Source organism: Epinephelus moara, chromosome 2 (genome assembly GCF_006386435.1).
Source record: "Epinephelus moara isolate mb chromosome 2, YSFRI_EMoa_1.0, whole genome shotgun sequence".
NCBI lineage: Eukaryota > Metazoa > Chordata > Actinopteri > Perciformes > Serranidae > Epinephelus > Epinephelus moara.
The window spans coordinates 18,690,676-18,704,791 of NC_065507.1; the positions used below are offsets into that span (position 1 = coordinate 18,690,676).

At 40.2% G+C, this 14,116-nt stretch overlaps 1 protein-coding gene across 2 annotated transcripts in view; it reads right to left on the minus strand.

Moving 5' to 3' along the window:
• Positions 1 to 1,732: 1,732 nt before the first annotated feature.
• Positions 1,733 to 14,116, minus strand: part of gosr1 (golgi SNAP receptor complex member 1) — a 34,395-nt gene continuing 22,011 nt past the window's right edge. The window contains exons 7-9 of one of the 2 annotated variants that reach the window (XM_050032507.1): positions 10,656 to 10,685; positions 2,820 to 2,902; positions 1,733 to 2,335 (exon numbers count right to left, since the gene is read on the minus strand). In XM_050032507.1, coding sequence (XP_049888464.1) covers positions 2,211 to 2,335; positions 2,820 to 2,902; positions 10,656 to 10,685 — 238 coding nt within the window. In that variant the 3' untranslated portion in view covers positions 1,733 to 2,210. Of the gene's footprint in view, positions 2,336 to 2,819; positions 2,903 to 5,566; positions 5,796 to 10,655; positions 10,686 to 14,116 lie in introns of those variants that run through there. The other variant, XM_050032516.1, reaches the window with a different exon arrangement.

Sequence of the window (14,116 nt, forward strand, 5' to 3'; positions counted from 1 at the left end):
TTATATACCTATATTTCAGTTGATTAATCAGTTAATAATTTGCTTTATAAAATTTCAAAAAAGTGAAGAATGCCAATACAAAAGTTGCTTTGTTTAACCAGTGCTCCAAAACCCAAAGATATACAGTCTATTGTATTTTACAACAAGGCAGAACATTTTCCCAGTTTAGAGGCTGTTTGTAATTTTTGTTTTAGAAGTTATATTACTTTTAATATCAAAATGGTTGCCTGTTCATTTTCTTTTTATTTGTCACATTAATTCAGTGTCACTTTCAAGTGTCTTGGTGCAAGGTTCTTGGTTCAAGTCCAGCCACAGACCTTATTTTCTCACTCTATCTAGCATTGGACAGCTGTGGTTCAGGAGGTAGAGTGGGTTGTCTAATAATTGGAAAATGAGCGGGTCAATCTCTAGCTCCTCCAGCCCGCATGTGGAAGTACCTTGAACAAGACACTGAACCCCAAATTGCTCCCAGTGGTTTGTGGTCGTGTTTCAGCTGAGTACCAGGTGGCACCGTGAATGGTAGCCCCCAGCCACCAGTGTGAAAATGTGAGACATATAGTGTTAAAAGCACTTTGAGTGATCACATGACTAGAGAGGTACTATACAAGTGAAGGTCTATTTTACAATAACCACTACCAACTCTGTAATAGAGGTATGAAGTACTAAAAACTAGAATTACCACATCGCAAATATGTGTTTCCACAAACAAGTCAAGTTGGAGTTACAGTTTACATCTATGTCTGTCCAGACTGATCTGTAGCCATGACAGTGGTTCAAATATGGATGTTGATGCAAAAAAGCTACATATTCTAAAACATGGATGCTTCACACACACCTTCACTCCGGCAGCACAGAAGATCTCTACTATTAGCACAATTTCAAGGTGGAACACCCAAGAACAGTGTCATCAATCAAATATCCGACCAAGTATCTCCCCTTGTGTTCCCTGAGTTACGGTGTTGAATAATGGCCAGAGAAGGGTTTTCGCAGAACATTATAATGTCACAGTGAAAATGACCTTTGACCTTTTGGATAAAAAATGTCACTTATTCTTAATTTTATCCTATTAGACATATGTCTGAAGTTTGTCATAATTAGTCCAACAATTTTTAAGTTAAGGCCAAAAACATGTTTTGGGACCTTTGATCACCAAAATCCAATCAATTCATTGTTGAGTCCAAGTGGACATTTGTGCCAAATTAGAGAAAATTCCCTCAAGGCCTTCTTAAGATATTGCATTCATAGGAATGGGATCGATGAGAGGTCATATTGACTTTGACCTCTGACCACCAAAATCTAATCAGTTCATTCTTAAGTCCATGTGGCTGTTTGTGCCAAATTTGAGGAAATTCTCTCAAGGCCTTCAAAAGACATTGCATTCATGGGAATGAGACCGATGAGAAGTCAGTGACTTTGACCTTTGACTACTAAAATCCAATCAGTTCATCCTTGAGTCCATGTGGCTGTTTGTGCCAAATCTGAGGTATTTCCTCCACGCCTTCTTCAAATAAGCCATTTACAAATATGGGACAGACAGACAACCTGAAAACATAATGCCTCCAGCCACAGCTGTTGGCGGCATGGAGGCATAAACAATAGACAGAAATGCAGAAATGGAAATTTTTGAGCCCTGCTGTGGCATCCTGTTCGCTAAATTTGCTCGGAAATGAGAAGGCCCAATACACTTTTCAGTTCCCATCATATATTTTGAAAAATAAAATGTTTGAGTGTTCAGTATCTAGTAGTGTCACACACTTTTTTTACACATACCGATATGAATAATTTATTAATTCACATTTTACAGCCCACAATGAACTATGCATCCCACTTCATCAATTAAAAAGGACCATTCAACTAAAAATCCTTCAACCTGTGGAAAAGAATTATACATCTTTCATTCTCTCAGTCTCTTCACACTTCCCTGTTTCTCTCCAAGTGAGTTATCAATATAATTGATTAAAATCTAGTCTTATTTGTACTTTTGGTCTCCATTCACTTGTTGGCAGCCCTCCATCTGTCCCACTGCTAAATACAAGTTCAGTAGTTTGTGTTGGCCAAATCTGTTCCTGTCCAGGAACCGGACCAACTGAATGTCCTTCTGCTCAGGAGCCTCCAGGGTCCTCCAATCATTGAGCTCAGTCTCCTGGGGTTCCCATGTTACAAAGAGCAGATCAATCCTGCTCCTTTAAAGATGTCACCAGGATCTGCTTTCAGTGAAAAGCGTAGAGCAGGAGGAGAATGGTGCAGACGCCGATCACTGAGCCAAGGATGAGAGAGTCCCTTCTCTTCCGCAGGTTGATTCGCTGGATGAGATTGTTGATGGTTGGGAAACGGTCTGAGAGAGTCACAGGTTAAGGAAGATCACACATATATAAATTACAAAACATCTTACATTTGATAGCAGATATGGATCAAACACCTTGGCTGTCAATACCTCGTAAAAACCTAAACGAGTGCAAAATACTGAAGATTGCACGATTTTAACTGGGGCTGGTCTGGAGACTTGATGAAGCTCAGTGCTGACATGAACTAACACTGTGGAAAAGTGAAACTCCCCTTCTCAACCTGATGTAGACCTTTACTGCATTGTTTGACCTCTACAAATCAAAAGATAATTTGGGTGAATGGCCCAGCTGCTTCCTGATACAACCCCCATAAATCCTGATAACAAGGACCCACTGTCCATCACTGAAAAGCAATATGTTAGCACTGATTTCTGACTGCATACCAGAAACCCTTCAGCTTCCAATATACTGTGTGTTCTTCTTTTTGCCCCCTCCTACACATACAACCATGCACATGAGCAACACAAAGGATACTGGCCAGTGTGTTGACCCGGCTCTGTATGGATTTCAGCATGCCCCTTTGGGAGGTCATATTCTCCTTGGTCGCCATGGCAATGCTAAAGAGACAGAGAGAGAAATGAGTTAAGAAGTGATAATATGCTGCATGTAGCTGCAGTTATTAGTACTGTAAAGTGCCTCCGACTGCCACATATGATTAGTAACTCAATTCTAACAGTGGATGTTTTTTTGGAGAAATGAGTGTCCAGTTTAAAGGATAAGAGGAGGCGTAGTTTGACGCTGTAGAGAAGAACAAGAGAACCATCTAAATTATGTCCTTAGTATTAAGAAAATGTCCCTTCATGTAAATTCTAGCACCATGTCTAGAAGAAAGCTCTGGGTTGAGACCCTGTCTACACGTATACAGATATTTGCAAAACTTCTGTATTTTTGCCTCTTGTCTACATGCATGAGTTGTAGGTCACTAAAACAAAGATATTTTCAAACTCTTTTCAAGATTCAGAGATTTCAAAACTCTGGTTACTTTGCATCTGTGTAGATGTGTAAAACGGAGCATTTGGGAAACGATACCATCATCTTCTCAATTTGCCCATGCCCTTTGTTGCTTTATGTAATGGGCATGAGCCTGAAACAACTGCAGACTACCTGTTTCTTGACGTGTTGCTAGCATTGCTTGGTCTAATGACTATTTTACACTTCATGGACGTTTGGAGGCATCAGCTGCACCCAGGGATTTTGCTCCACGTCAGTGTCTGTTGTTTTATGCCAGAACTGTAGGTTTTCATAATCAGGACCAGACAACCAGCAGACGGTGGAACAATTTTGAGAGTGGGATTGTTGTCGATGAAGAGTAAAAAGGAAAACTTAAGCATGTCCAGAGTATTACCTGTATCTTAGAGTAAGCCCCTTCGTCTTTATATCAAAGGGGAGTCATCGGTGATGAGATCTCCAGTAGTTTTTTTTATTTTTATTTTTTGAGTTGTTTTGTGTTCCGGTGTAGATGGGGATATTTTGTAAAATGACGGTCGTGTGGACAGTTTTTTTTTTTTTTTTTTTTTTAATTAAACAGAGGGGGAAAATATCTGTTTTAAACATATGTATATGTGTAGATGGGACCTAAGTCAGGGCCTGAGTCAACTCAAAAACTTACCATATTTGTTTTTGGTGCAGGAAAGCATATCTGTGATCCAAGAAAATACAGTTTCTAAACCAAATTATTGTGTCAGCTGAAACTAAATAAAAAATGGAGAGAAAACTTCTTGCAGATATCTGATTTAAAATCAACGTAGTTGTGTTGAAATATTGCATCTCACTCTGGCAAGTCCAAAACTGTTTAAATTAAATTAAATTAATCCCAAATAAAATATTTCATCAAATATTTTGCCTGCTGAAAGAAGTTAAATGCGTTTTCACTAGGGATGTCCCGATCACATTTTTTTTTTTGCATCCGATCGTTATTTTGAAACCGAGTCCGACCCGATACTTTGCAAAGCATTAAGAAAGAAAAAAAAAGAATGCATCCAAGTTGTCCCATAAGGTTTGTTTTTTATTTAAATAGTATCCAAAAAGCTTATCAGTGGTTCAGCAGCACAAAATTTAAACAAATTCTGAATTGTAAACAAATTGTCCCTCCAGAATTGCCGTAGGGCTGTGGTAGGCGAGGTTCCGCTGTTAGGTGTGGCTATGTTGTTTGGAATAAAGAGAGAAGCGGTGGCCGCTGAACCTGTTGTCTCGACTCCTGTCTGTTTATTGCTCATTAGCTGCACTAAGTTAGGCGAACCTAGCATGCTCGATTACAATACATTGGAAAGCGGAGGCAACAATGAACAACATAGATGAAAAACCTGGCCATTTTTTGTTGTTTTGATTCCTCTGATCTTTTATTACTGATTCCGATTTTGTAAAAATAACGTGATCGGTGCCGATACCCGATCCGACATCCCTAGTTTTCACTTATGTGGCTCCATCTAATACACATCCATTCACACTGAACATTACAGGATGTGAGACAACATGGGACTGAAACATAGTTGGCAAATACTGATATGCTCCTGTGCCGTGATTAAAAACAGGTACTGAAAGACTACACATCTGTATGGACCTCCATGCTTCAAGGAAATGGGATGAAATGTAATTCCGTCTCACACGTTCTCCTTGGGTGCCTACAGTATGTGTGTAAGCCGCCTTGGCTTGTAAAAGGAGGGTATAGAATTGCTGTGATATTGTAGCTCTCTTGTTCTCAATCTTGGGCCTCAGCAACTTTCCTTGCAGGAAAGTGCAGCTGGGCATTTGGCAGGAAAACTTTCAGGCTCTGTGTTTGTCCTCGGTGGCATCTGTTACACACAATAATCAATGGCAGCTACTGAGCCCACACTTGATCCCTCCACAGTGGGAGTTTGAGTTAAAGAATCAGCTCCCTGAAACCACCAAAGTAAATATACTTAAGTAAAGTGTTAATATGCTCAAAAACAGGTGGCACAGCAGCACTGTGCACCTCCTGAACAGCAGGATGGGAACCAGTAAGCACTAGCCACAGGGTACAAACCCCTCCCATCGCAGAGGGACAGAGCCCCATAGGAGGCAGGTCAAAACATAGTAAATGAAATCATCACAGTTGTTTACTCTTGGCTTGAAAAGCTGATTAGCAGCAGGTCCAAAGAGAATGTGTGTGTGTGTGTGTGTGTGTGTGTGTGTGTGTGTGTGTGTGTGTGTGTGTGTGTNTCTAGGAAGCACATGTTAAGAGGCCTGTGTGTGTGTGTGTGTGTGTGTGTGTGTGTGTGTGTGTGTGTGTGTGTGTGTGTGTGTGTGTGTGGGTGTGTGGGTGAGGTCATGGCATCTCCTGACAGTCCGCAGTCTTGGCCTGGAACAGTGTTTTGGGGATCGTGTTCTCCTCAGTCAGGAATACACACTTTGCTGACTCCAGCACCTCGTCAAGCCTTTATCTCAATGTTAACCAGCTCATGAGAATCAGAGCTGGAGGAGAAAGACTCCCTGAACATACACACACACACACACACACACACACACACACACACACACACACAGTATGTGATCAGTCAGTGAACCGTTGTTTAAAAGTGATCCAGGAGTGGTCTCAATTTGTCAAATTTTCAAGTGAAGTCCAATTATATTTACATAACCAAAAACCCCAAACCAATAATTCTGCCTCAGAGGGTTTTACAATCAAAATTTACGACACCCTCCTCAGATAAGAAAAACGCCATAAAAAAATAACCTCTAACATAAAAAAACCAACTTATTAAAAAAGTAATTCTGTATAAGAGCCGCCTTAGCATTTATTTCAAGGTTGTTCTGTGTTATGATATGCACCACAGGGAAATGGAAATTAGAGTTGTCAGCAAAGGTCACCACAGGAGAGGACACTCCATAGACATTAAAAAGTTGGGTACTTTTCATTTTAATATCACCCCACAAAGCAAAACCCGGAAGCAGGTAAAAAAAACAACAACAACAACCTTTTAACCTGTATTCAAAATGCAGGTGGAGAGAGATATGGAATAGACCATTTCATTTATTATTTATTATTATCATCATCTCGTTTGAGGACATTGGGACTTTATTATCATCTTGTTTGAGAACACTGTGACTTTATTATCGTCTCGTTTGAGAACACTGTGACTTTATTATCGTCTCGTTTGAGAACATCAGGACTATTATCATCTCGTTTGAGAACACTGTGACTTTATTATCGTCTCGTTTGAGGACACTGTGACTTTATTATCGTCTCGTTTGAGGACATTGTGACTTTATTATCGTCTCATTTGAGAACATCGTAACTTTATCATCATCTCGTTTGAGGACATTGTGACTTTATTATCGTCTCGTTTGAGAACATTGTCACTTCATTATCATCTCGTTTGAGGACATTGTGATTTTATCGTCTCATTTGAGGACATTGGGACTTCATTATCGTCTAGTTTGAGGACATTGGGACTTTATCATCGTCTTGTTAGAGGACGCTGGGACTTTATTATCGTCTCGTTTGAGAACATCAGGACTATTATCATCTCGTTTGAGGACATTGTGACTTTATTATCGTCTCGTTTGAGAACAGTGACTTTATTATCGTCTCGTTTGAGGACATCGTGACTTTATTATCGTCTCGTTTGAGAACATCGTAACTTTATCATCATCTCGTTTGAGGACATTGTGACTTTATTATCGTCTCGTTGGAGGACATCGTGACTTTATTATCGTCTCGTTTGAGAACATTGTGACTTTATTATCGTCTCGTTTGAAAACATTGTGACTTAATTATCGTCTCGTTGGAGGACATCGTGACTTTATTATCATCTCGTTTAAGGACATTGTGATTTTATCGTCTCGTTTGAGGACATTGTGACTTTATTATCGTCTCGTTGGAGGACATCGTGACTTTATTATCGTCTCGTTTGAGAACATTGTGACTTTATTATCGTCTCGTTTGGGAACATTGTGACCTAATTATCGTCTCGTTGGAGGACATCGTGACTTTATTATCATCTCGTTTAAGGACATTGTGATTTTATCGTCTCATTTGAGGACATTGTGACTTTATTATCGTCTCGTTTGAGGACATTGTGACTTTATTATCGTCTCGTTTGAGAACATTGTGATTTTATCGTCTCATTTGAGGACATTGGGACTTCATTATCATCTAGTTTGAGGACATTGGGACTTTATTATCGTCTTGTTAGAGGACGCTGGGACTTTATTATCGTCTCGTTTGAGGACATTGTGACTTTATTATCATCTCGTTTGAGGACATTGTGACTTTATTGTCTCGTTTGAGGACATTGGGACTTTATTATCATCTCGTTTGAGGACATTATGACTTTATCGTCTAGTTTGAGCACATTGGGACTTTATTATCGTCTCGTTTAAGAACACTGGGACTTTATTATTGTCTCGTTTGAGAACATCGTGACTTTAATATCGTCTAGTTTGAGAACATTGTGACTTTATTATCATCTCGTCGGAGGACATCAGGACTTCATTATCGTCTCGTTTGAGGACACCGGGACTTTATTATCATCTCGTTTGAGGACACTGGGACTTAATTATCGTCTCGTTTGAGAACATCTTGACTTTGTTATCATCTCATTTTAGGACAATGTGACTTTATTATCATCTCATTTAAGGATATTGGGACTTTATTATCGTCTCGTTTGAGGACATAGGGACTTAATTATCCTCTCATTTGAGGACATCGGGACTTAATTATCATCTGTTTGAGGACATTGGGACCTGATTATCGTTGACAGTGTTTTGTTTTTTATACTTATGTGGTCCTACTGCTCCCAAATAGCTAGGAGAAAATTAAAAATGCATACCAAACAAAAGTTCAGGTCTCAGGAGGATAATATTTTGAGGGTTAGGATGAATAAATGCAATGGTATAGGTTGGTTTTAAAAAAGGAGGGAAAATGAGCAATTACATGAAAGAAAGGAATGAAAATAAGGGGAGAAATACCACACAGCATCATCCACCATTTCAGAGACAAATTCCACCAGTTAGACCGCTGCCCAAGCCAATCTCTGGGTAAGCATAGCTTACAAGATGTAAGGACTGGAAATGGAAAAGGCAACAGTTGGAAGAGGACCAGGGGAGGAAGATGACAGAAAACAGTCTGGGAAGAGGGAGGATAAATTCTCAGCCACATATTTGTCATCTGTGCAGGTCTGCAGGGAGGGAAAGGAGCAGGGAGTCGTGAGAGATGGATGGTAACTATAAATCAGTGAAGTGGGAGGGCTTATTCTGGGTACGTGACTATGCCATTCATTGTATGCACCCACGACATGATGTGACCAGCAGTTGGCGCACTTCCAAGGCTTTGATGTGTATGGTACTCTTCAAGTTGAATCATCGGTACAAACAATGAGCAACGGCATTTAAAAATTAATTGATCAAAAGAAAACAATGCTCAAAACAATACCCATAAAACCTTCGGGGAAGAAGTAAGCTGTAACTCCTGAGGAGCACTACAGTAAGAGACATCTACAAAGTAAAAAAATTTTCTGCACTGGTCATAACAGGCTGACTTTAAAGGTTGGGTAATGTGTAGGGATGTCACAATAACCCCATCACCGCAATGCCACGGTCACATCATGCTATACCAGTGATTAAGTCATCACAGTCTTCACAGCATTTCTTTTTTTTTTTGGAGCCCAGATAATAAATTAATTGAAAAACTGCTCTGTTTTGGCTCTGATGCAGCCCCCCTGTCTGCAGTCTCCACTCTGCTGTAGCCCCCCACAGCACTGATTGGTTACACGTCATGTGCAACAGCCTATCAGCACTGAGGGCTGCCGTGCCACAGACAGCAAAGACAGAGATTGGAGCTATGTCGTGAGTGAGTGGACTCGGAACTGTGTGTGGACGTAATACAACAAATAACACCAAAATTGTAATAAACATCACAGTCTTCTATACTGAGGCTGCAAAACTGACCAGTGATTCTGCTGGTTATGTCAGAAATAGTAGTAACTGGATGTAACTTCAGTTGTATGACTACAAGAACTACAAAGAGAAGACGAGGGAGTGAGACAGTGCCTGGATGCGGCGAGAGATGTGACCAGATTATCATAGTATTAAAGCTCAGTGACGATACAGATATTTCATGCACCAGATGTACATAACACAGGCTTGCTAATGGGCATTCAGTGCACGTTGGACTGTTTATATCAGTCATCCATCTCGTCACTGTCTTTGGGGAGAGAATCCAATCTGCAGTGTAGTTCATACACTTCACTGATAAACCAGAGAATTATACAGCAACATTCATGATGTACACGCACATAATGCACTGTGCGAGGACACCACGTGTCAACAGGGGCTCTATAAAGTCCAATAAAAAGCAAAGACCATAATTTTCCATTTGAAAAAAATCAATACAACCAAAACCCTGGTACTGCAAAAGTGTGTGAACGCATTCAGCTGTAAATTGATTTACTTTCAGATTCTGGATTCATTTTAGATTATTCTAGTGTCCGTGGTGTTTCGTCCTGACTGCAACAATAAAACCTTTTGAATTTGTGACTGCTATGAGTGGCAACTCCATTTGGATAGCTGGTGTTTGCAATAACAATGGCTGCTGAGCCTCATGGGTACAGTGGGAGTTAGAAATGACTGCTATACTAAACACAAAAACATGATTTCTTGGAAATGAATTTGAAATATTAAAACCATTTGTCATAAGATAAAACTACAACTGAATTAAATCATTCAGGAGTGAGCTGTGTTTCTGAGAGTAGGTGTTTCTGTGATGATCTGGAGAATGCAAGGATGAGGCCAATCACGGAGTTCTTTCTTAATGCACGAACAGTTTCTATGTAAGGAACATTTCGGCACTAACTGCTCTGCCCATTTTTATTCTTTTGTGTTTGATTTTCAGATGATAAAGGCTGAAAAAGGTACTGTTCGCTTCTTTTTTTTTTTGTCAGTAGGCTGTGTCCTACAGCAGCAAAAAGAGTATAGTTTGATTATACAGGTCCAGCAGTTTATTACAATTTTCCTATACTGCAGTTCTAAAATGGGCTACAGGACAATTCTTTGGTTATATTTATTAATTACCTCATTCAGGTTAGTATTTCTACCATACTGTATAGTGGCTACTGAATAATGATACACAATAAACAAGAATAATTTTTGTACAGGTGTCCAGTCCAAGCTCAACAGAGCCTGTTGGGCTTCATATATATTCGAACCATGTTAAGGTAAATTTTTGCACACATACCGAGGGATCTGAGTCTAATTTCGCTGGTGGATAAGACAATGGAGAGGGGGGGTTGGAGCTGTCACGTATGCAAACATATGTCTTCTCATATGTGGCAGAGAGAAAGCAGGTCTTACCTTATTGTGTCATCCATCAGTCGGTCCGAGCTACAAACAAAAAGTAGGAGAGGGGGGAAGGGAGGAAAATACAGACACTGGTTAGTTATTGACATGAGGCAGTGAAGCACAACATGAAATGGTTATAAACCAATCAAGTGGGGGCAATTATTGGTATTACTCTCAGCTTGGCAGCGATCAATATTGAATTCACGTTACTTGGTAACACAGAACTGATTGGAACTTGATTTCCTTTTCTTCTCTCTGTATCAATCTAATCAACTCCCACATCGTGACTATCCCACCAGTCTGGCAGAACATGCATAATGTAATATGAGTCTTCCCACTAATGTCAGTGTGGTCACATATCTTGAGCTAACTGACACAAACAACACAAAGTCTTATTTGTTAAAACGTTGTGTGGACAACTTAAAAAACAATTAGGGTTTAAATCCCAAGTAAAATTGCTAGCAAATAAATATCTGCACAAAACAGTGTGACTGTTAATTCATCTTCCCCTCATGGATGATCCCCACAACAACAGGGAGTCTGGACTAAGACGACCCAGAGAGGAATCCACCTTAGGGATCCTGGAGCTTCTGCATAGCTTCAACAAACAGGGAGTGTCAGATGCTAGCTTTTGTCCTGCAGGGAATACTGGAACACACACACACACACACACACACACACACACACACACACACACACACACACACACACACACACACACACACAAACCTCTAATGTTGTAACACCAGTTTCATGTCTCGGGTTGCTCATAAACAACAATGCTCTCAGCGGTTTATTCCCTAATTGGAATCAATTTGGATAATGTTGCAGAGAACTAAAGTAAACCAAACAAACAAAACTGCAGGGATTGTATTTCACAGTTCAACATCCATTCAGCTTCTATTCAACAACTCCACATCCTCTTTGTCCAGCTCCATATGTGGTTTCCGTTAAGCTCTTAGCGTCCTTATGCATCTAACCAAACTTACAGGAAGAGAAGGAAGGTCTCTCAAAGATTGCCTCGATCCACACTACACTCTGCAAACCACAGCCATCTGCACCCTTTCCCTAAATCTTCTCTTATCTTGACCATCTCAAAGCTTATGAACCTAATTTACTGCTTCGCTGCTAAATCACAGTGCTTGTGCTCTTTAAAGCTCAATATATACAGTTTTCTTACTCCATAGGGGAAATATTTTACCAGCATGCACAATACCAGGAACCTGAAACTGAAGCTACAAACCAGCATTCAGTCATCATTCATTTTATCATTTACACCTGTGCTTTTCATACTGTGACATGTCAAAAAAGTCTATCTTAAATGTTGGATGTTACAGTCACACCCTGGTCCATTGTCTTAAAGAAATACTTCAACCTCTACCCATCAAATGACCATCTGTATGTCAATTTCTCACCCAGTGTTACGCTGTATTCATGAAGAAAAATAAGATTCACCAAAAAATACATAATAAACTAGCTGATAAAGGCAGCAATAGTCCAGCAGCTTCCATGTTCAGCGAGGTACAATTACTGTTTTTGTCACTGGAGTCTGGCTTTGACGACAGCATCGATACCTTCCACTTTTAATTCAGGTTCCCGTCAGAAAGGGCTGTCAGTTTGGAAGTACTGAGCATACAACTGGATAAATGAGACTTGGATGGTACCGTAGAAGTTGCTGTTGTTGAATGCGGCTGCCTATGACTTCACCGCAGGTACGCAAGAAAAACAAAATTTCTTTACGAATTCAACATAACGGGGTGAATAATTAATATACAAACAGTCATCTGGGGGATGAAGTATTCTTTAAATTGATCCTAATCCTGTATATCTGTTCTAAGTGTATAGAATTTTCATATATTCTGATCGACTTCTTGTTTCATTGGCCTTGAGAGACGTACTGCTTTTTAATCAGAATTCTGTGTGTAAGTTGAATGTGAAAGCAGGTATTTTTGTTTATTTTATGATTGGGCAAACTAAAAGAGAAAGATGGATGAGCTACATTCAAGGTGGTGGCCCGTCTCTGCTCTGCAGCTGTTTTCTTTCAGAGTGAAGGGAAAACATGCCATGCGGCTCTGCATGTGCACATGCATTGCTGGCAAGTGTGTGTGCTGAGTTCACAGTTTTTATTCCATCTAACAGATGCTGGGCAGCCCTCAAAGGAGTTTCAAAGATCCAGTTTGTCAAAAATGATGAATTCAAGGAGAACGTAATAATCTCAAAAGAAAAGCAAATTTATTATTCCAGAAGGAGCACCGCAAAGCTCATTCAGGCAGACTAAATGTGACAGCATTGTAACTACAAAACCAAGCAATGCCATGAAGAGGCCCTACTTTAATATGATTGTGGGCCACACAAGTGACCATGTCCAGGTCGCTGATGTGGTCAAGTATTGACCAACTGATGTCTCAGAGGACAGACCATGTACTGGGTTATATATTGATGTAATCAGGTTGAGATTAGTCCTGTAAATTACCTGTAATGTTAGGGTCCTGTTCCTGCAGGGGGGCAAACAAGACTGACCTCAGCCAGTAAGTGTTTCATTCATTCATTGTTGGGTTTAATTGCTTTGATCCCAAGAGTGTTGCCCATAAGAATGGATACTGTAAGTGACACCTCACAGTTACAGTGTGGGCTGGACAGCCTTCTTTTATTGGGTCAGAGCTCCACACACAAGCACCAAAGTGCTATTTGACAGTAGTTTGTAATATATCTGTTGACTCTGTCACACTGACATGGAATCATTTACAGGAATTATGTCATCTGGTGAAATGACAATTTGCACCTAATTCGGAAAGAAGTGTAGCGTCCACCCTCTGGTTCCCCTGGTTAACACTGTTAGCTCTGTCAGCTCTGTTGCTGTTGTTAAGTGCTGATCAGTGAGTTAGCGCCATTAGCTGCTAGCCACTGGCTCAGCCACCTCCTTGTCTAGAACCGTGTCCAGACAAATCATACACTCTGAATCTTGCGTAAAGCTCCTTTACAACAACTGACTGTCATTTAAAAATTCTTATTAACCTACTGTGCTTATTTCATTATTAGGTACATAAGATCTAGCAGACATACAGACTGTATGTCTGAAACAGAAAAAATGGACAACTTAGCCACATAACACAAGTCTTGAATGATGGAGGAAAAAACATGATGGACAAACGACTGACAGAAAACTAAACCTTTAACTGTCTGTCTGCCAGCAGTATTCACCTTATAAATCCTGAGCTGAGGAGCAAAAGGGAAGTAATGGGAGGCCGGGAGCTGAGGTGAGCCTTGATTTATGGAGTTTTTATATGCAGAGATGAGATGGAGCAAAAGATTTATGCTCTGTTCCTTAATCATCAAGGTGCAGCTGTAGTGGTGAGGTTGATTATGCCATCCCGTTCATGTATTTGTGGCCCTCTGTGGTTTTAGCTTTGAGTGGGTTTTCCCCTGGTCAGCGGCGTTTTGCTGCAGTCATTATATCGCTCATTAGCTCCAAG